This window comes from Mastigoproctus giganteus, chromosome 2 (genome assembly GCF_048544385.1).
Source record: "Mastigoproctus giganteus isolate SK-2022 chromosome 2, ASM4854438v1, whole genome shotgun sequence".
NCBI classification, from domain to species: domain Eukaryota; kingdom Metazoa; phylum Arthropoda; class Arachnida; order Uropygi; family Thelyphonidae; genus Mastigoproctus; species Mastigoproctus giganteus.
The window spans coordinates 17,080,633-17,104,768 of NC_143576.1; the positions used below are offsets into that span (position 1 = coordinate 17,080,633).

Sequence of the window (24,136 nt, forward strand, 5' to 3'; positions counted from 1 at the left end):
CTTTTCCCGAGCACGTATTCTTTGAAGGGGCGCATCTTCGTCCAGCTCAAGCCAATGCAAATGTTCTAGCGGACACAGCAATGCACCTTTCCTTCAGTCAAACGTCAATATCTTTGACATCCATCGTCCACACACTATAACGCGTCTGTTTACTAAAATTAGATCCTGCACGGAAAGAATATTTGTACCTGTGATAGCGGTCTGAGAATGAGATCAGTTGATGGTTGTTTCTTGGCTTTCTGAAAACGTGTGGCGCCATGATGACACTCGTACATCGTAAGATATTCTCACCATACTCTGCAAGCCACCTGTGCAGAATTCACCGTGTTTCACGTTCTCTTTCATAATCTGGCAACAGCTTTCGATATTTGGAATGAGAGGGTCCAACGTCATCTTGCATTGTCCACTGCGCAGATACTGTTAGCACAATCACGCGGCAAGAAGTGAGTGCAATGCTACTGCGACCCACCACAATAACTTACCTTAGAAAGTATTAAAAGCGTGCAGGTGAACTGTGAACAACTATTAAATTCTTGACTACTGTGTTGATACAATGAAAATATAAGCAGTGAAAGAAATTAGACTGAAGTTGAGTGGTTCCCTTTGCAATGTTAATCTGCATTTCTAGTTTAAACAACAAATACAACTGCTAATATACAAACTGCCTTTAAAACGAATTCCTTTCCCTAAATTACAGATTACGGGATGAAAGGCCGGAAATACCAGAAAGTAAAGACAGGATGTATGGCTTCGACAGTCACAGGATGAAGGACCAAGCATTCCTTAATGGTAAGTAGCCTCTTCCTATCTTTCTCTATGGATTCCTTCGCAGTATTTCGCATCTGTTCCTTTGACTGCCTAACATCTTCAGCTATCGCTACTAGTGCTAAAATCAGACAACTTTCTTCCATAATCACTTCTAAATGTAATCTTAATGCACGCTGGTGAAAAGCATTTCACATAACTGAATCCGATAATCTAGAATATCGTAGCGGAAGGATCACCAGAGGTTCGGCACATGTGCGTTCACTTAAAATTGGACCCGCATCCGAAACGTGTTAATCGAAAGGAAAATTAAAGAAAATATTTTTCACTTTATTCTCAACGGGTTGCAATTTCGAATTCTGCTTGCAACGTCTGCGCATGGAATGGTCTGAAACCCTTGCGGAAGTTCTAAATAAAATAATCACATGACTTACATATATTCGTGTTCTACTTAGGTAATAAAAACTGGTTTCTTTTATTATTTCTAAAGCTAACTTTTTATATTAGTTCTTATATCCTTACTTCGCGTGGTCTTCATTTCTTCAGTGGGCAAATTATCAACTCAACTTGTTTTCTTTAGTTTTAGATTTAAATAGATTGGAAAAAGTGGGCGATTCAGCCAGTAAATACAGAAATAATGCATAAACCTCCCCCGAACACAAAAATAAAATTCATATTGACCATCTTTTCATGTTTAAAACTAAACGCGAGTCGAATCCAATTGCATCGCATGAGATATCTTTTCTGTGTAGACCGCAGGACGTAGTTTTAGATGGAAGGATTGGAATGGTATAGAAACAGGAACGATCCACGCTTTTCGATGCCACTACAGCACGTGCGCAGTAATGAAAGTTTCAGTTGAAGTCCTCGGCTGTACAGATGCCGGAAGATTGATATCATTGGCAAGCAAGCCTCGAATTCATGCTGTACCGTATCGCTATCCAAAATAGCATCTCTCAGCTAAGTAGAAAAATATTCTCCAAGAAAACCAGTAATGGTCGAAGCTCAGTTATTCGGTGCAAGGGAGTACGGCACGTTTTCTCGCTTCATTAAGAAGGCGAAAAAGCGAAGCAGTTTCAATCTGCTACGGTATGTTCCTCCTCCTCCTCTTGTCCCTTTTCTACTACGAACAACTCATCTGTTTCGCATGCTCCATTCTTTAGTGCTATGTTCTTCCTCTGATAACAATTTATTCCTTATATTATTCTATCCTTCCTGCCCAACAGTCTATGTATATCGGTATCGCTAAATACATCCTCCATGTTGTAGATTAACTGAAACAACAATGTTTTTCCTGGGGATGCCAAGAAAATGAAAGTTACTTATGAATAATTCTGAGCTGCTGATGAAACTTAAAGGAAAAAGTATCAATTTCAACTATTGGGTGTTTATACTTGAGCAGTATTTTGTGTTAATCAAAAGGTTAAAAGAGCCAGGCCATATAATCGAAGAGAATTTTTTCTCTCCATAGTTTAGGACTATGGACCAATGTAACTAGCCACCGGCCCTGATGCCTAAGTTACTCTTTGTAACCCAGAGAGTATCACGAAAGTTTTATAAGGCAAAAACACTGAATGCATATTTTTGGTGTGATTGTAACCCACTTAGACGTTACCGGACAATTCTTTGCAGTGATTTTCATCCTCCTTCATTCTGGAGATATCCAAACGATATTTTAAACTCCTACTACAACGTGAAGGCCATTTTTCCATTACAGAATAATGCACTCCTTAATTTCGTAAATATTTCAGTTTATTTGCCAAAAATTAATAAATCTGTTTACACTACATTAAACTACAGTTCGCAATAATCCACAGTCCAAGAGCACCACCATGGATTTACAGTCAGCGTTCATTTTCTACCATCCGTTTTACAGTTTTGTATTGGCCTTATTAAGCGAAGGGGTTTTTAAGATTTTCTCATCCACTGAGGCTTTGGGTGAAGAAATTGGCGAAACAAAATCTCTAAAGATTCTTTCAAACAGTAAGAAAGTTAATAGGCGTCGTTTATAGATTAGAAACTGATTCTCTTTTCCAGATACTACTCTTTCCAAGAAGGAATTCGCAGAATCGTTAAGCTAAGGGCTCGCTGACTTAGATACCTCGAAGGCAGCTGAGTCAGTGAGCCTTGTCGTAAGCAATCCACACTCAGATATCAAAGGTAGATTCGGACCCTCTTAAATTGTCTGCCAATCAATTATGATATGCTTTACATTATTACTGATTTCAAAATTTGTGAGAGTCTTCTTACCAGTATCAACGTTTATGGTTTATCAAACGTGTTGCTTCCTTAAATAGGCTTTAGATGAAATGATATCACCAGATGGACAGAAATGGAGAAGGGCTGACTATAATCTATGCATGGGGAGATTGCGTGTACAAATCAGGGAGCTTTGCACTCCAGCTAGTGAAACACGAATGAAACATAGATTCACAATTTTGATTCAGAAGCAAAACAAAAAATCATTCTCCAAACTCGCCTATCTCCTTCGCACTACTGCAGGAAAATTCACTACAGCACTTTTCGGGGGTGGTGAGGAGTCAGTAAGGCCAGGTTGCAAGGAAGTGTATAAGTAAACTTTCTGAGATCATGTCTTCTGTTATTCCCTGAAATTTTATATTTGTGCCTCATAATTTTTGCCTTACCTACGAAAGGTGATAGGCTTTCCTCATTCATTTTACTCAAAAGCCTCTTCAGCACCTTATTCAGCCTCCCCTTCAATGTCTTTAGTTGTCAAAAATTGTAGTTAGGCTTAAATATTTTCTGCTTCTACTCCGACTAGACCGGAGCCGTTCACAAATAAACGGTTTGACAAAGAAACGTTTATTTGGTCAGAGTCCATGCGTTTCTTTGAAAAAAGAAACTGTGGTTAATAGTTTTCTGCGTTGATAGACCCTCTGTAGAGGAAATCAAGTTGTTGGGTTTTAGGCGCATCAGCGACATACACCATACTGTTCCAGTGGAAATCAAGAAGCACAAACCCTCAGCATCCCAGAAATTTGTTACCATGAATTTGCCTATAAATTTAAAGACATTCAATTTCTTTAGGGACGGAGACGCAATTTTTCAAGCCTGCTTTGTCGTTTGATTTCTGTGTCAAAGTGAACCCATGTGTCATACATTCCATTCCTCTTGATGAACCATCCTAAACTTTTATCGTCGACGTACATAGCATTCTCCAGTTCTATATTGACACCTAATATAATTGGAACACCAGTAAAGTAATATTTTTGCCTAATTTCTGCCACAACAGAAAAGTTAATCTCCAGTTGGATCTCAGACAACCGTAGTGCTAACTCGGCTGTTTTAATAACGCAAGAAATACTCGGAGAAAGGTAACCTAGGACAGATCAAGGATATTTCTAAGCCTCATTTACGTCATATTTGAGTGCAGTTAAGGAATCTAATAATTATTTGGAGTTCCATCTTGTGAAATCAAGATCCAGTAATCATTGGCGAAACCTGGGGCACACCAGAAATAAGAAAAATTTTTAATAGTACAAAAATATCAGTACCAAATCATCATCAAAACTGTGTGTACAAGTCTGGAACAATAAATCTGTACCTGCTAATCGTGCATCACTATGATACCAGAGAAGAATATACAGGGTTACACGCTTTCGTTCAACGTCAGTTATTTAAAAGGAGCAGGTGATCCATAGATGTTGGTGAAATGTGCTTAATCATTTCATAATGGATGCCATCTGGTTCAAATGCAGTACTATGAATAATGGGATTTCCTCTTTGTCATTCTAAGTATGGTTCGGTTGAAAATATTTCAAAGCTAACTTCTCTCTCTCTCTCTCTCTCTCTCTCTCTCTCTCTCTCTCTCTCTCTCTCTCTCTCTCTCTCTCTCTCTCTCGAGTAAACGATGCTAACTGTAGTGAGCTACGATTCAAGCCAAGCAACGGCAGCACCGAAAGCGCTCCTCCCTGTAATCAGGGCAAGGACCAACAGTGTCCCCGCCTGCCGATACTTCTCTGGTGAACCTACCGTGAAACAGCAGTCAAAGGTAGCGATCTAATTCTGGGTTTTATCTGGTGGCCTTTATTAGGCTACTTCTGGCTTCTTGCAGGAGCCTCGGCGAATGGCCACAGTCCGGTTTTGAACCTCTCTCAGCACAGCAGTCGCGCCGGTGCCAGCAATGGTGGAGGAGACCAGAGTGGAAGCGAAACGGCCTACAACGAGTGTCCGGATGACGATGATAACGACAGCGACGATGATGAAGAGGACGACAGGGAACAAGGTAAGACTCCATTTTAAGAATTTTCCTGAATTGCGCATGCACACATCTGAATTTCTCATTCATTGTCCATTTCCATTGATATGCAGCATATGCGTAATATATGATTTGAGATGAAGCATACCGTTCCTCTCTCCATCAACCCAGATAGCCGATGCTCTACTAACTTACATTATTGATTAATGTAAACAAAAGAAATTTTCTTTGTCTAGGAATGCAAAATTAAACAGAGATTTATTTTGATTTAACTCGCAGCACTTAGTTTAGGGGAACTCAGACGAGTTGAAAGGATTATCAATAACACCCGTAACAGATCACAAAAGTTCACATTCCGAACGAACTGCAGTAACCTACAAGACACTCACTGGTACTGCTGTGTTCCCTGAAGACCACAGTGAGTTAAATAACCCATGTTTCAGAAGCCTACCACAGATCATCTGACCATAGTTAAGATCTTAGTCTCACCATTCAGACTGAAACTGAGCTCGAAATAAATTCATTAACTCGAGAAGCAGCAAAAGCTCCAAACAGTGTATGTCAGCAATAAATGAATCCTCAGATGGAGTGGGACCATCGCCAAACACCAAGTAAAACAGAATTGACTACCAATCTTTCACTCTAGTTAACTGAGTTATCGGTGCGTGGGCTGGAAAAAATGTTCTACTGAGACTAGCGTTTTTGTACGACATTATTTATTATCTATGAATAAGGACAGCTGTAGCCATACAACCATCCTGTCTACTAATTGTGTACATGGATGCTCAGCGCGAGTGAATTTATTATTAATGTTACCGAAATAAAGAGACCAGGAAAAAGTGTATTGAATTTCCCATGAAAGATAAAATTCTTTTACAATAACTAAGGTCGAAGTTTAAACTTAGGAAGATTACTCCTATTTTACGTCACTTTCCTTTTCAGAATAGTCGTCCACATCAAGATAATAGCAAAAAAGCGAACAACACTATCAGTCACTCAATATTCTGCTTTCTTGGTGGAAGTAAAAGCAGACTTCATTGGCACCTTTTATGCCATCTTGAAACTCGGTGAAATTATGAGGGCGCCATTGCTTGTGTACAACAACTAGAGATCTTGGTAACATCACTCACTAACTCACAGACAAATGTGATGAAAAGCTTCGACGAAACCAAAGAAATTGCACTTGATACTTTAACCGTCGAGGGGGAGTTTATATTTCTGTCCTCTAAACAGTTTTCTTCTTCGTGTATATCCTGAAATTTGCAATCTTCAGGGGTGCCCCTCTCCTTAAATTTACCAGCCAGATAGGGGATAAAAAAGGTGTATTCGACCAAATCGCAGGCTTTTGGGGGGCAAAAGAAGGAGTGTAAAAAAACAGCGGGGGAAAAGGGGGACCAAAAAATGGATATAAAAAGAAGCTGTAAAAATGTGAAATAAAAGCTGTTGGACATTAAATTTCAGTCACCTTTTCTGATTTTTAGACAAGATAAGATGGAGGATACATAAATAATCAAAATGTCTGACCTTCTCCAATCGGTGGGGTTAGAAAACAGTTTTGCATCCACCGCTACAAGCGCCACAGCCAATCAAGGAGATTGTAAAAGGTTGCATATCTCTAGTTCACGCATCTGCAGAACTTTCGAGTCTCACACAGTGATTCTAGTCCTTTAGGTGAAAAAGAAACAGCTTTAGAACGAGATTCACTACACCCCATGGAACGAAACAGAACGGTCGAGTAGTTTTACAGCTAAAAATTATATCTTTTTGTGGCTGTGTGGATTTTCAATTATGATTTTCCTTAATTTGGCTACTCCAAATTGTGTCGCATCTTATGGTCCAATAAATACGGTAATTTCTACTTAGTTTTGCATAATAAGTTTGTGTTCACTAAACATAGTAAGCAGCGCTACTGGAATTTGAAGTAAGCTCCGAATTCCTGTGACATTGCCATGCTGTTTTTGTTTCTTTCTAGATCTGAGTGACAACCCGGATGTCAGCAGTACTGCTAATACCGATCGTCTACCATCAAGTCAACCTCTAGCATTTCCAAATGTAGTCAACGATGGCAGCACACTCGCCGGTCAAAGCGCATCCTCCATGGAGACACTTTTACGGAACATCCAGGGGTTACTAAAGGTAGCGGCAGACAACGCCCGGCAGCAAGAGCGACAGATCAACCTAGAAAAAGGTAAACGGAAGCAGCGTATGCACATCTTTAATAAATTTGTTTAAGAACTTTTCTCCTATTAAAAAAAAAAACACCAGCTTCTTATATCTCGTTTTTCCTTAGATCAATATGTGGATATTATAAAATGTGGCTTCATATAAACTAACCTATCAAAGGAAGTGAAGAGACCGCTCTTGATTGGGTAAAATGTAAGCTTTTCTGCAGCTGTCTCTTTCTAGAATCAGACTTGCAACTACAGCTTTTTAAATCATAACAGACATGGAAGGCAAGGGAGGGTGGCTAAGATAGGGCGTTTAACTGTTAACATCGAAAATTAGCTAATCGTGTTTTTTTTTACAAGTTCATAATCCTTCTTCTAGACCAGGGGTGCTCAAATATATTGCCTCACCATTGTGGTCTTAGTTCGCGGGCAGTACTTTAACTATTCCACCTTTTTAAAGTTCAGCGAGATTGTGATGGGTGGTTTGTCACTCACCTTAGAATCGTCCGTGTGTGGTGCGAAGGAAAATTGACCAAAAAGCCACTCTTCTTGACCATGAAAAATTTAAATAGTAACTCGTTTTTAGACTCACTCATCTTTAACAATATATTCTCTGTATTTATAAAGCTGAACACCATCACGCTATAAAAATAAAATTGTTTGTATGTTAAAAACTTGAAAATAAATCAGTTTTAATTTAGTATAACAAAACGTGAGTCTGATAAAAAAACAACAACTATTTGAACTCCATTTGCTATGTTCATTGACTAATATCACAGGATTTTAATATAAAAACAATCATTTTGTTTTTCAGCAAACTGTGGCAACACAGCATTACACCGATGTACTGCAGAGAAGTTATCTTCTGGTATTAAAGATTTTTTGATTTAAATGTAAAATACCAGCGAGCAGTATCTTATTCCCGAACAACATCCATCGCAAATGAACAGTAAAACACTAATGATGGAGAGGAAGAGCAGGAACTCCAAAATCGGGCGAATAACAAAGAATTTCTTTCTCCATTCGTCAACCATCAGTTTGGTCCAAAATAAAATTTTCTGCATCAGTAATCGCTCTAGTTTTACCACAATGGATTCAGAGAGGGTGGACCAATTTTTATGAAGATAATTTCACTATAAATATGTGCTCGTTTCTTCTGAGTTCAAATATCTTTCCAGCAAATGACGAATATTGCGTGGCCACACCACAATCAATTTTAAAACGATTAATTTTTTTAAGTTTAGCAATTTTTATCCGGACACTATTTTCCCATGGAATGATGCCTTGTTTGCAAACCCTCAGAAACGCTCTTATAAATATTTCATTGAAAAATCAGACTCGAGAAAAACATGATCTTTTCCAGAAAAATTTATGAACTTGGGCGTTTTCTGTTAAGTTAAGCTGTAGTGTGACGGACAGATAGAAAACGTGATCACAGAACCTTCACAAACTCGCTAAAATGCATCTCAGAAGAAGCAGAGTTAGAAAAACCCGGAGAATTACAACCTTCTCGCATCCCGAACGGTGTAATACGTAAGGTGAAGGAATAAATTTAGAAAATGGTCCCGGTAAAACATCCGTTGCAATGCGGAACCGATAGGTCAGATTGAACCAAGCACATATGGCAATTCATCATCTTGTTAGACTGCGAAGGAGGAAGAAAAAAAGCCAGTAGACAGCGTTAGTTCCTCAGGCTGTTGTAATATTGTTCGCACATGAAAAAAGAATGTTCATTTTTGCGGTATAAAAACAATAATTTATTTTTAAGCGGTGGGTTTAGCGGCAGTTAAGAAATTAAGCCATTGCACGTGATGTCGACACGATGCACTTATAAAATGAGACGGAGTTTTTGGCAAAAAAATATCTTTTGGAAGTAATAATGGAAGGGCAAATTAAAGCGGAAAGGAGGCAAAGGCAACAACTGAGTCAAATTAATTAATTCTCCATTTCTCTGAAACAAATTCCAGCGCTAACAAAGTAACAAATTTTAATAATGAGCAGTAATTGTACAGTTTGGGTGGGTCAAAGATCCTCGCAATCGCATTAATGTTATTAAATATCCACAACCGATATCGCTCTATAAAGTTTTTTATTCTCTCTAATCCACACCTGTGTTATTCGCTTAGGCCAGTCTTAAAATTTGTTCGCAAATGACACTGGCTTTCTTAAATGATCGCCTTCTCCACTCTAAAGACTCGTTTTTCATTATGGATATTAATTATCACATACTTTCTTCTTTCTATAAGGTCTGAGTTCGAGTCCTGTCAGCCACTGGAGGAATTTCTAAAGTCCTCTTCAATCGACGCTGTAGTTAACTGATCTCGATGGAGGGAGTAAGGTTTTTTAGTTGTGATAGTTTCCGGTTTTGTTAAAATTTCACCAACCACCTGATATTCACCTGCTAGATAATCGCGAGGGGAGATCTGTATTGTAGTTTTTTTTTTTTTTTTTAAAGGGTGGAATTAAATTTGATACAAAGTCCCTAAAGTATTCTAAATGAGTCCTGATATTTTGAAAATAATCGGAGCTGTTGTTAGAAATTTACAGCAATGTTTCAATGGTGGAACCAGAGATTGTGGAATCTAAATTGAACCTAAAACCACCCAGGTATCGACAAAGTATGCCCTGAAAATCTGCTGTCGATCCGATTTACCCTTTTTAAGTAATTCCAGAACCTCCACATTATGGAAAAATTTTCCGAATTTCTATTGGACCGGTTTCAATGAAATTTGGAGTGGCGCAGCAAGTCCAATGAGAGAAAAGTTATCAAGGACGGATGGACCACTGGACAACCGGCTGTGAGTGGTCATTGTACATCCAAACCGACTGTGCGTCAGTTTTAATTCTAATTCTACCTGATCTTAATTCTATCGCATTCTTTTCAGAACACAGTTCATTACATTCGCCCCGCTTCATTTATTCTAAAGTGGAAAGAATGTTGAATGCCTCTGGATGTACTCCAGCGAAATTGGCTGTTTCCCGCGTATTTCTCTGTATTCCCTCTTCTAGGGTTTAGAATATACTAAGACTAAAACCACGGATACCTTCTTACAGCAATATTTTCATTCTCAAACAGTTCCCAATTGGTATGGTGGGGCTAACTATTCTTTTCTTCGTATACGTAGAAGGAAAAGAGAACGTAGTTCCAGAGGAAAAAAATCGTGTGGTTTGAGAGGAATAAATTGGCCATGTGTATCGATTAAACATGAACTGGATCAACAAAGATATTTCCATGTTTGCTTAAAAATTAACAAAAAAATTCCTTTCTTAACTAGGCTTTGTCATCTGCATTCACAGCTGAACCCTGTTTGCCATCTGCCCCAGTTTCATTAAAACACAATGATCTCTTAATCACCACCGTCTTTCCCTCCAAATGAAAATTGGACGAAACACTTGACATAACAAGTTAGTTATAGAAAATGAAATGATAGAAAGAGAAAGGAGTGTAATGAAATTCCTGTTACCTGCTGTGGTAGGCGGAAGCTGCACTTAGCTGACGTAACACATTTGGTGTCAGCTCGGTCTGCTGATTTCGCATCTGGTCAGGTTTGAGTTACGCTAGGTCTTATCGGATTTCCAGATCTCTGCCAAGGACAGGCGTGCTGTTTTACGTACTGATTCCTTGAGGAAAACAAAGGATTCTCTACGCCCCTTTTCTCTCCTAATTCCTCCTAAATATTCTCCAACTCGCCAGGAGTAAGAAGAAAAAGAATTATAAAATAGCGCGGCACAATGGGTTGAAACAAACGGCCTTCTTGGATTGAATCTTTTGTATGAACAAAAACCTCCGTTCCTCCACGTAAAAAAAGTCTGAGAACAACTGGATGTCACTTATGACGGATGTCAGATGGCGTCTGTCTCCTTCTGTGAATCAAAAACAATTGAAGCATTATCGTAAAACTCCCCCGGCACGGCCATTTATGTTCTGACTGGCAAAAAGTGGGTAAAAGTTAAGAAAAGCGAGTCCCATTAAGAGAGAAATATATAGTCGTCATCCCTTCTTAGCGACGCCATGACAGTAATAACCGGAGATGTATGGGGCCTGGCTATTCTGTCTCCTTTATCACCACAAAAACAAAGGCCATTAGAAACGGTTGTATTATAAATACGGCAATTAGTCGCAGGTCCTAATGAGCTGTGCAAGACTTTCATAAATACTAGAGGGGGGAAGAGATGGAGGGCGGTATTCCTGACAAATTAACAGAGCTTTTCTTGCATAGTCTTAATGTAGCCAGTGGAGGCCAGGCAAGAATTAGTGCGACTGGTTGCCAGTGACAAACAGGTGCAGGTTATGACTTGGATGTATGTATACGAATGTGTGTAGGAGTGTGTGTGTTACAGGAGGCGAGGGGGGGAGAGGAAAGCCCATCAGCGGGCCTTTCATTTCACGCTGAGAGCCCCGCGCAACGGTTGCTTGAAAATTCCAATAAAAATGTCACATTGAAATATGCCCTAAACTGTTGAGATAAAGGCTAGACTACAATGCATGTACTGCTTAATTAAGAATAGAAGTTTTCTACGCTTCCCTGCCGTTGCCTAGCTCCAGATGATTAAATTACGAGTTCTTCCACTTTTATGAGTGGTAATATATACGTTTGAGCGCAACGCTACGCAAAAGTTGGCGCAGTTTTACAGTGCCGTTTAGCGGAACAGGGCTGTCGTTTTGCAAATGTTATCTGTCCATTATGGTCCTTGGCTGAGATATAATGGTCTTAAGTGAACAAAGGAATACAGAGGAGCACTTTGGGGCCGCTCCCTTGCACGCTCTGTAAATCATTAACTGGTGTACCATCTCCACCGCCCGTGCGGCAGGCGATAAGGCTGTAATCACCTTGTCCCTATTCGTAAACAGCCCTTCCGCCAAATGTGGTTATTCATTTCCAACTCCCTAGAGTCGATCAAACGAAGAACCTATCCCCAGAGGCGGCGATCGCCTTTTGTTTCGCGCAGCAGCAGCCCTCTATCGGTGGCTGTTGGCTCAACTTGGAAGAGATCTGCAAGCTGAAGATGATGGAAGGCACGTTTTTCGCGGTATAAATTTTCTTTATTGTTTACAGAAGCGGATAACCGGATTGTTCACCAGCAAATGACAATGGAGAGACTCCGCAGTCTTCCATCCCCTCGATGAACATGGCAGCTTTCTCAGTTATGCGTTACTTAGCAACCGAGAAAACAACGTGCGTATCCCAAATTACCTGCATGACTGTTATTATTATTATTATTACGGTACCTTGTTACATGCGGCGAAACTTTATCCAGTGCACCCTCTCGCTCGGTCTCTATTTCGAAAGACGTACAATGAACACTGCTTTCTAAATAAAGAAAAAAGTACCAGAAGCCTTTGTAACCAAATAAAGAATCCCAGGAAAGACAAGCGCAGAAAACCAACTTGAAGCAGAGAAATCTGGTCTGTAATTTATTGAGCTGTTCTGTAATCCGAACAGCTCAATAAAACAAAACCCTAAAAGAAAAAAAATATATGATTCGAAATTGCCAGTAAAGTATTTTCAAAGAAAAGAGGCTTTTTCTAAATACTGTTCAGTTTAAGCTACTTATACACTGTTTATGAAGATCTGCGACTCAAAGTCCAGCAGTAATTGGAACCTGGCGTTATAGTTTGATTTTAAAATAATAATTAATTAAATGCTTAAAAATGTCTTTACCATATGGCAGAAATGGTGAAAGTATGGCAGAAAAAAATATTATAGTTTCTTAATGAGTCAACGTTACAGCGAAACATTGTTAAGCAAGGACTACGTCTTGCGGGGAATACTTAATTAACAGCTCAAGTTGATTGTGTAGGGTTATAAGAGATGGAATGGCCTTGTATATATTAGTAACGAGAAATATGGTAAATTTTTTGATGACCATAGCCATCGAAATGGTGTCAACGTTTCCCTAACAAATAGAGGGCAATTATACAGTACTTTGAAGCTTAAAATAAAACAGTGTCACAATAAAATGGAATTGAAACTTTCATAAGATACGTCTGCGTATTATGCGTCTGTTAGTTTAGATCTTTATGTGATACTTTTATTTTAAATATTTGGTAAAACTTCGATTAATATTTGAACCAACAGAAATATAAGATACAGAAGTATCTCATAAGTTTCATGACTCAGGAGTAATGAAAGTTTACTTATCGACCACGCAGGTTCATCAATATAGAGGTGAGAGACGAAGATGAAGTCGAATTGGCCATTCTCCGTGTATATTGACTTAGTGCTCGTGAAGCATGTGTGGAATTTCATAGAGTGTGCGCAGCAGGGGCTGTAGGATCGTTCATCAGGTTTCAGATGCTTGGAGGAGTTCAAATCGACAGGTTCAGTGAAAGGATCGCAAAACCCAAAAGAAGAGAGAAGCAAAAGTTGACTCCCACAGTTTGCACGTAAAACCAACGAAAAACATAATTTTACACATAAATAATGCATTCGTTTTATCTTCATTTAAGATGCAGAAATCTTGGGAAAACGATGGATGGAGAATTTACATAATGCAGCTCCTGAGAAGTTACTGTCCAGATGTTGAGTTGTGAGACGTGTCTTATTTCATATTCTTCTTTCCGGATTATAATTAATTAACGGCAGAAGCTGAATGTAGGAAGTTAAGATCCCCAAAGGCCTTACCATTGGTCTTCGCTTAACATCGTTTCTAAAACAAGTATTTCGCTTAACGTTGTTAACTGCTGACTCTTTAAGGGACCATAAATTTCCAGTTATCATGGAGATGGTCATACTCCTCTGCACTTAGGCTAGCAGGTCTTACAGATTTAGTTTCAGTTAGCACGATTCCATGTTGAAGTCTCCTGATTTACTGAAATCGAAATTTAGCGTAGTGAAACAATATTTGCTGTTTCACCAAACAAAAGCCAACCCAGAAAGATGTCTATCTTTCTTCCTTTTTTTGTTCGTAAATAAAAACTAAATAAATGGCAAAGTAGAAATGAAATACTGTGGCAATTTCTGGGTGATGATGATGGAAAGAAAGTGTATGATGTCCAGCTTTTCTGACGAGAAACATCAAAACAATCGTCAGTAGATGAACTTTAGTCGTGCTATGGTATGAATCCAGCGTGATTTTCCATATCCTCTGAAATTATGATTTTCAAGCCTTCAACAAGGTGTCCTCGAAATTAAAAAACCAGGATTTAAATGGAACCTTTTTGATATGGTAGTGAACGTTGGCAGTTTGTACATTATATTCGGAAATCGATAATCAAATGCTCCAGAGTTACCTCCATTAAGGTTCGATTTTCTAACTTCAAATTTAAGAAGTGTGTCGCCAGCAGATATTTGGAAGTGCTTCAGTTTCCTGGAAAAGCGGTTATCCGTGTGAACTTCGCTGGTCGTGCGAAGGTCTCGCGAGAACGGAGGACACAATACCAGATGCGCATCCATTTCTTGATCACTCATTGATCTCCGCATACTAGTTTATCAAGAGACAACTGGTGCGTTATCTCCTTTCGACACCCCCTTCTTTTCCCCTAAGGTTAGCGCCTAGTCACAGGGAGTCCACCCCCCTCCCCTATTGTTTCGAAAAGTCAATTAGGTTGTTTATCAGGCCCGTGTCATTGTCGGCTCGTGAAGCAGTGTCTTAACGGTGTCGCCTGCTTGTGGTAGCGGTCACTTTAATGTACGGCACAAAGGTCACAGGGCGTACTTAGAGCCAATTCATCATTTAGTGCTTCTCATCGATGTGTGTGGATGCAGGCGCGCGCGCGCGCATATGTTTGTGCGCTGCAACAAAGTTTTACATACGCCTTCTCTGGGGCGAGATAAAGGCATCACACCTGTCATAGTCAGTGGAGAAGGACCAGCTTTAAGGGGAGGGCAGCGAAAAACCTAAAGCGGTGGTACATTAAGAATTAGTTTATAGTCTTCGCAATATTTAAATACTTCTCGAAGACGTTCTTTATAAATTTCCCTTTTTCTCCTTCAAACAACCCTTTGCTGGTATCTCCATTATTTTGAAGCAGCAGCTAGAGATGATTTTATTTGGAAATAGTGCCACTGGAGATCTCGTTAACAGACAATTAAAAACATTAACCCCCTCCCCCAAAGGAATTTTATTCGAGGGAAAACACAATTACTCAAAGTCCATTTCAGGCAGTCTTGCGTTGTCTCTGAACGCGAGAAAAGAAAGTTACTCCTCTCCTCTTTCTTTCGCTTCTTTCGGAGTTGATGACTGGGTACAGCTTTCTGGAAAAGAGACGAAGGCAGTTATCGCTTCAGAAATGGAACCCGTGACTTCTGGCTGCGCCAAGAGAGGCGCGTTCATTTAAATATACTCGCTTAGACTGCTTGCAGTTAGAATGCTTCACCAAATTGATTGGAAAGTGATCACGGGAAAACTGCCATCATCCTGAACTGAGCATCTGTTTTGTGCTGAAAATTGCGCCGGCCCTTGCTTTCACTGAACACTTCCGTTCCTTGAATACCGAGTGACACTTATTACAGCAGCTCAGATACTCATTGTGGCATCATATTTTCTCTCTTCTTCTGTCTTCCAGGAGGATGGTTTCTGTCACAGAAGGAAGGGGAGACACAATAAAACTGAAATAAAATCAAAGGCGCGTGGAGATTCTTTCCAGATCACGGCCGTAGAAACTGAGAATAGGACGATACAAAAGACACGACCATTCATCACAGCCGACTAGTTTAAGCCGTGTAACTGCGTTCTATTTTATCACCTGCTACTAGTTGGTAGCGGTACCAGAGCTTACCGTTATGGTCCATCCACTTCCGGTGTACCGACCTTCCTAATGCATGACGTAACAGATTTGCTATTCCAGATGGGTAAAGCTTCAAACTCTGACATTTTCAATACATCTGCATAATTACCACATAGTTGAATTTTAAGACGAAGGATTTCACATCGAGAAATACTTCGCAAGTTGCCTTCTTCTTATAATTCGAATAGGTAACACATTCCCATTAGAGAAATCTGCTGCTTCTTATTCTCAATTGAATACCACTATCCAGAACTATAAATTGAAATGGTGTATTCATATACTTATCCTGGACAAATCATTAGCTGTAACAATGATAAGTGGCTGGAAGTCAAAAGAAGAATAAATTTTGGATGGATAGCATTCAGGAAATATAGTCACATACGGACGAGTAATGTCCCAGTTCGTCTGAAACGTAAAATAATGAACCAATGTATACTCCCCACCATCACTTATGGAAGTGAAACTTGGGCACTCACCAAAAGAATGGAAGAGAAGCTGAGAACTGCACAGCGAAGAATGGAACGAATTATATTGGGAATCAGACTGTTAGATAAGAAGAGAAACACATGGATTAGGCAGCAAACTCAAGTAAAGGACATTCTTATCAAAACTAAAGAACTAAAATGGTCTTGGGCAGGCCACATAGCTCGAAGACATGATGACAGATGGACTAAGAAAATAACAGAATGGGACCCAAAAGGAGCTAGAAGAAAACCTGGAAGACAAAGGCGGAAGGCACAATATAGCCGAAGTTGATCTTTCGCCATTAAACCCCAAACAACAACAACAAAGGCCGAGATGGATAGATGAAATTCATGAGTTTTTGGGTAGTAAATGGATGGCCATTGCACAAAACAGAAGGAACTGGAAAGTTGCTGGAGAGGTCTTCATCCTGCAGTGGATTGAAAATGGCTGATGATGACCTAGAACTTTAATAGAGTTGTGCACCTGAAACATGTGGACTGTGTTTTTGTAAAGGGCGGCTCCTAGAACGTCAATTCAACTCCGCCTGGTATTTCTGTGAAGAAGAGTATCACTGCAAATGGGCCAGATATGTGGGTAAAGTAGGTTTGTGTGCATTATGTGTGTTGTGTGTTTTGTTGTTACGTTGTGGCCATTTGGCTACCCAGAAGCATCAGTAACCTGGAGAAATGATTCTGGGTACTCGTCCACACCACGGGAAGGTGGGCCAGTTCCAATGAAAGTTCATTTCTCTCATCAGTACTCACACATTACCCAAAACAACTGAGGGTCAACCAAGTTATACCTTAACAACCTTAACTGAGCTCGCTAAGAATGAGGGGTATCTTTGCAGAGCCTTCATCTTTGATATTCTCTGACCTTCTAACGAAACTCCTCCTTGCCACTAGTTCATCAGTGATGATTGGAATCGGTTTTGTAGAAGAACGCGTTTCCTAAATTATAAGTTATGGACATTGGGGATTTTAGTTAATGCACATTGTGTGTTCTAAGGGTAGTTTATCTCTTGTGGGTGAAGAAATCTTAAGAGTAAGCCCTAAAACATACCCCTATAAAAAAAAACTATAACGGAATCACGTCCCCTCTAAAGAAGCGCAAAACTACTCCGCTCCCCAACATGAAAAACAGCAAGCACGTTATCGCCCCAACCGAGGTAAACGACCGTAGAAATCCAAAGTTTAAACAAATGAACTTTCTAGTTATTTGTACACGTCTTTGCTTTTAACACTGGTCTGATAACAACGCTTGCGTTGTTTAATGTTGGTCATTAAGAAGCAGGAAAAAAAAGTAAAGAAAGCAAATAAAAATTACCAACCAAAGACTTTAATTTCAGTGCGCTTTTCGGCTTGCAGGTGAAAGCTGTTCCGACTGATGATCATAGCAGCATTAGGGCAACATCGATAGATGATTGGTGCCCAAGCCAATAACAGGTCGCGGTGTTGCAAATAGATTTGTACACAGCAACAGGAGGGTGGGTTGGAGCCGAAGTCATACTATCAATTGTAAAAGGTTTTCTGGGCGTAACCCTGCCCGCAATGATATATACTCGTCTTTGGCCTCCTTACAGCGGCCCCTGAATATCACGCAAGCACAAATGATCGAAGCGCCCTCTCTCTTTGGGAAAATACGGTACCTTCTACCAACACCAGGGATCCCTCCCTTCGTCGCATAAAAAACAGGGAAGACAATTTGCACGTAACCGAAATCTAAACAACAGGGACCGGATTGTGAATCCCCCTTCATTATAATTTATTGTAGGTCGGTGGCGTTCTCTTGGCGGGTCTTACCAGTCATTCAAGAGGAGTGGAAGCCGTCAAATCGGGTCTGCATTATTGACTGCATAAAGAGTGAGGGGAAAGGGTTTGGGGAAAAAAATCTGATATTTGAACCATCCTCATCAACATAAGAAATACATTAAACTGATAACACTCAGATTTAGCATTAGATAACCTTGGTACTCGGGTCTTTAAGGCTTCTTGACCCAAAGCCCACTTTTTGTGCTGTAATTATTGGTTGTATTCTGTGGTGAGCAGCGAGTGATGGGTATTTTCTTTTATTTCTTGCAGCCGAGTTGAAGATGGAGATTCTACGAGAGAGGGAGATTCGAGAAAACTTAGAAAAGCAACTACTGGACGAACAAAGGACAAGAAGTGAGTGGACTATACTAGCCTCTCTATGTAAATAATGTTTTTTCTCTATTACTTTTAGGTTTTCTCTTTTTAATTTTTTCTCTTTTGTACGATAAATGAAAATCGATGTTTTCAAGAGATACCAGCTAAAAGTTTATCAACTCTCAAGTTAATAGGTTTTTATATATCTCCTAATTTGGGAAGATTTCTTATTAGATGTCGAAATTCTGCGCTCGTTCTTTTTTAAAATAGCATTCCATTTTTCGATGAATCTTCTGCATACCTACCTGAGATTTGTGATGTAGGCATCCATGATCCACTGTACTGCATTATGTACAGCAAGTACTATGAAAGTACGTCATTACTCAAATCTAATTTATTATATTTGAGTAATGACGTACTTTACATAGGAGAATATGGAGTCGTGACGTATCTATTACGCGATAATTGGCCCATGACGTACTTTATATACGCAGTTATTAATCGATTCATTGATTCATTGAGTAATGACGTGTTTGCATACGTTCATTTTGATTATGACGTGTTTTCTGCACGTCTTTTGATGGTGGCATGTTTTTATACGTCGAGTTTAGTGAAGACGTGTTTCGATACGTCAACTTGAACAATGACGGAGTTTAATATACGTCGAATTGGAATGATGACGTGTTTTGTATACGTCAAATTGGAGTGGTGGAGTGTTTCGTATACGTCAAATTGGAGTGGTGGAGTATTTCGTATACGTCAATTTTGAGTGATGATGTCGTTTATATTTGAATAATGACGAATTCTGAAATCATGATTTATAACTTGTTCAAATGAACCGTTCAAACGAGGGGATATGGGACATGCTGGGCCCCCTAAAAAACATTGCGTAGATCAAGAATGAACGGAAAATTTTTTGCAGGTGGTAAATTAGAAATTAATAGCTCAAGACTCCCACGATCGATCAAGGACATCAAACTGTCATGTCTACATTCAGTGAAACCATATTGTCGAGAATATGAACATGTAAATAAATGTTCGTTTTCTTCTTCCGCGCAAATATCAAACGTAAGAAATGAGCCTTATGACTAAAGAGCCCCATGACAAGGAACAGCAGTACCTGCAGTTTTACTCGCTGATACATTTAACATTCAGCCGGGATCACCAGAAACTATCAACAGTATGTCTTCCAGTGATCTCTCGATACCAAAAGAATAACCTGACATACTCCACCGACTTCTGCACTGCACCATGGAGGGTAGCTAAGAAAAAATTCCCAAGTAAAAGAGCGCTCCGTCAGTTGCTGATGAGCCCTCGTTTTTCTAGAAGACGCCTGTTTAGCTCAAGTGAAGATTTGGCATCCAGAAAGATTTTAATGCTTTTTCGATGTTCCCTAATCTAAATGTAAATTGCCTCTGCAAACTATTATATGTAAATTAACCGTTCAAAATGGTAAATGGATATTAACTCCCTCGGTGGAGCTTTTTTTTCCCCAAATACAAATTTGCTCTTCGTTAGGCCTAATTCGTGTTTAAGTGTCTACAGAACAACTAAGGTAGCAGCCGTTAGCGAAGTGATGCAGGTGAATTTTGCAGCCAACAAGGATGGAGGGGGGTGGGGTAAGATAGAGGAAGAAAAGCCCGTTAAATATACACAGGTGATGTTTACATTTGGCAGCCGACGCGTAATTTCTTGTCTCACTGTCGCTTTCACGTTCCTTCCGTGTTAAATAACTAGACATCCGGGCTGGCAGAAGATTAATAGCTTTCTTAAGACACGAAGAAAGAGACTAAGAGAGGGAGGGGGAGTTAAAAAAACTCTCCCGAGGCTGCTGATGTTCCTAGACTACTTTTCACATAATATCTGGGGGCAGAATAGCTTTAGATGGATCGAAATTTAAGTGATTTGCAAATATCTATAGGGTTATGCTTCGCGAGGCAGAAAAATGTCGGCCGCACTCATGATAAATGACAATACGGGTCGATCCTGGGAGACGGAGGTGGAAGGGGGGCTGAGTAACAGTCCCTGTGCTGTAGTCAACAGACGCTGTGGCATATGGTTCAAGCGTTTCATACACTTGGCTTGTCGCGTTTCGGCTCTCTTTCTCTCTCTCTTTTTTCCAGTCGATTTTTTTCCCTTTGCTCTACGAATTTGGGGAGGCACGTGATCACGAGTCGATCGCACTCTCCGTAGCACATACTAAGACTGGTGGAAGTTGATAGTGACTGGAAAAGTGAGCGGCGAAATCGTTCGTGAAATTTAATCCGCCCTGTTTTCTAAGATCAGGTGAACCTTGAGGTCACAGTTCAACAGGTGAAAGAAAGCGGTAAAAGATGTCCTCCGTTGGGATACTCCTTAAATTCGAAACGATATAGAGGGGGAGGAAGAGGATTTCTTTTAATTTGGTTGAATCTGTTCACCACTAAAACCATTCAACTAAACAGACACTAACAGATTTTCAAATATCCGGAACCTTAACATTGGCAAATTACCCAAAAGGGAGTTTCCCAAAAAGATTAAAGAATATGACCATTCTTCTGTCAGTTAGAAGAGGCACCAGAGACGCGTTTCACACATGTAAGTTTTAAGAGTAAAAAACAGGGACTTTCAAGCACAGCGATTTATCTATTATACATGCTGAATACTACTATTATTTCTAATAACTTGTACAGTTTTACCTCAATCCAGACTGCACTCTAGTTGTCCAATTACAATGATGGCTGCATTTAAGATTTTGGTAATCACAGACACTAAATGAAGAAGATCGCACCATTTCCCTCTAACGTGTAATTAGTTAATATTTTGTTATTCATATACAACAGGTCCTATGTGATTATCATTCTTAATAGGCTAATACAGCTTCGCATGATAATTATCTTGTCTAGGCAAGCTCATGAAAAGAGAAGAACTTCATATTTTAGCTCGAGGCACTTCCCGATACTGTAATCTAAACGTGATAAGAGCAAATATACAGATTATAATCATGTGTATAATTTGTTTATAGTCAATTTAACATTCACCTGAAAAGTGACCCAGATATTTTTTTAATGGTGGTTTAAAACACGAAGTTAATTGAAAATTTGGAGTACTTGAGAAACAGGAATGAGCTCGGCTTTGGTAACTGAGAAGAAACACGTTAACAGTGGATCTGAATCGTGTACAGGTTGCAATATTTTAAAGGAGGTCGTTTATGCAGAAGAATGGAAGTAGAAGTAATGGAGGAGAAAGAAACAAAGCTATGATGAATTTGGAGGCGATCTTTGGGCAGATGCCTGCTGTGGTTGGACTCGTGTTTTACGTATTTAGAAGAAAGTTGCGGAATTACCGCTACCAATTGAGAACTATGGTCATGGAAGTATCTGTAGAAAACATGTGCAACAGAAGGAATGTTTGAGGAAGTTGAGCTGGTTTGATCACTGATTAAGTGACACTCTTTGGGGTAGGGAGTTCAATCTTGCCATTTCGCCTTCGACATGGCAACATTAAGCTCAACTATTGCCGTAAGGAGGCGTGGGCAGTGAGAGGAATTACTAAAGTGGGGAAACATCCACTGAAGAACAAGTAATAAAATATAACAGCAAGTGTGAAAATCGAGCTGTAGAAATTTCTGCCGCGGCTGGAATCAACACTCAAACCAATCTTACATGACGAAACCTAACGAAGTACCCAAGCGCGTTACTTGCCAATATGCATGTCTTTGAGCGTATTGGCTGGGCCAAAGAAATATCATTAGGTTTTAGGACTGAAGTCAACCAGGTAGTCCTTCCTTCGCTGGAGAATGACCTTGAGATCTTCAGTTATCTCTCTAAATATTCCAAATGAAAAACTATGTTGGAAATGGATAATCACCTCAGTTAATATCAAACAAAGTAGCTCATCAAGCTTTTTATATGCACAAAATAAAAGTCCAAATTATAAAACCGTTCAGTAGCAATTGTTTCCAATTCGGCTTCTTCGTTATTTATTGAGGATTCTCTGGGAACAGCAGCTTCTGTTTGCTGAAAAAAAAAAAGGAAAGCTTTAGTAAAGAACTGCTGACCGTTAAATCCAAGAGGGGGGCATCGTTATATGGGGCGAAGGACGGCTGTAGGATGTATTAAACAAGCCAGCTGAACATTAGCTGTTTCCCCGAAGCACCAGAAGAAGAGGTCCATTTCGAAAGCGTACGTCGTCGCTTTGCGATCTTGATGGAATTTATGAAAGAGGTGCGCGGACTGTCTCCTAATGGCATACGTCACCTCCACGGGGTGGCGAGGCTAGGCAGTAAAATGCGAATGCAAATACCGATGTTTCGTCATAAATACGGATTACAAGGCTATGTTGCTCCACGGTTGCGCAAAGGGCCGACACAAGAGAGCCGGCTTGAAGTGATCGGCACCACAACTTTCTGTGTGATTTAGGCCGCCTATAACTGTCTGCTACGCGGCTCACTGACTGCTTCCCTCTCCGCGCGCTCCTCATTACTCCCTCATCCTCCAACAGAGTCATGCATAATGTATCCATATGGAGGGGCTGAAAAGCACGAGTGTAAGCAGCGACTTAAAAACTCTTGCCGGAGCTCCGAGGAATACAAAGTTAGTAAGTGGTTTTTGTGTTCGTTCTGCTTCTCATCTGATGGAGCGTCTTTGTTGCTCTCATCATCCAGGATCGCACGCGAGAGGGGAGAAAAATGTAACGAAGTTTTTATGCCAAGCAATTAACGGATGCTTATAGCCGGGATAAACCCTTTCCTGGGGATGTTTTAATTACCATGTTAAGGGCCTTCAGCGCGTGAGCTGTTGAAAGTATCGCCAACTCTTAAATACTTTTTTTTCTTGTTTTTAGCAACTTGGGGTAGAAAAAAGGACGCAATCGATGGCGTTTCAATTTGGTGCTCGAGCGTCGAAACAGAGATCAAGAGAGGTGCACGACAGGAGAAAGATGGCAAAAAGAATGCGTGAGGTGATAAAAAAAAAAGATTTGGCTTTAGCTACTAAAGAACACCCATAACGTTTAAGTGGGGAGGAGGGGAGGGTTTATAATCCTCACCAACAACACTCGGAAGAAATCCACAAGAAAGAGATCGAGCTTGAGCAGCCATAATGGAGAATTTTACTTTTATAATTAAATGAATTATTCGAAGCCCCGTTCATCCACGTACTCATTTCCAAGCGAATCCAGTAACGTTTCTCCCATTGAGGAGTAGCGGCTGTAAATGAGAAACACAGAAGAGCAGCTTGTCTCCGAAGTCAGCAACAAATGTAAAATGCAAACCAATAAATGGCTCGGGTTCTTTATGAGTCATAACCGTATCGTTAAGTCTCTTTTTCTGGAGGAAATAACCCTCTTCCCCATTGCCCAGCCTCCAGTCATAATGGAAGTTGAGAGACTGCTACTGAGGCAATGAAAATCGCCCGCCATTATTATGGCCTCTTAAATGTATTGAAATACACCCACAAACGAGTCTAACGAAGCAATTGCAGAGTCCAATTTCCTAACAAATCCTCCAGTTAAACAAGCATCGACTCTCCAAAGAAATATCCTTCTTTTCTGAATTAGCATCCCACGTTTATTCTAATGACAATTAAACTTCTTTTTTTTTTTTAATTCAAGCCCTAATCTATCTCTTCCCCCCACTACATCTGTACCCTGGTTGTATGAGAACATCGACGTCCTCGATTTG

General features: G+C 39.9%; 1 protein-coding gene across 4 annotated transcripts in view; it reads left to right on the top strand.

Annotated features, from left to right (window-relative positions):
- The window catches only part of LOC150089187 (dachshund homolog 1-like), a 279,932-nt gene that overhangs the window by 224,339 nt on the left and 31,457 nt on the right, over nucleotides 1–24,136 (top strand). For 3 of the 4 annotated variants that reach the window (XM_090388287.1, XM_090388303.1, XM_090388311.1), the window contains 4 exons: nucleotides 698–789; nucleotides 4,820–5,011; nucleotides 6,957–7,172; nucleotides 18,430–18,513. In XM_090388287.1, the coding sequence (XP_090244413.1) occupies nucleotides 698–789; nucleotides 4,820–5,011; nucleotides 6,957–7,172; nucleotides 18,430–18,513 (584 nt within the window). The remainder of the gene's footprint in view (nucleotides 1–697; nucleotides 790–4,819; nucleotides 5,012–6,956; nucleotides 7,173–18,429; nucleotides 18,514–24,136) is intronic. The other variant, XM_090388294.1, reaches the window with a different exon arrangement.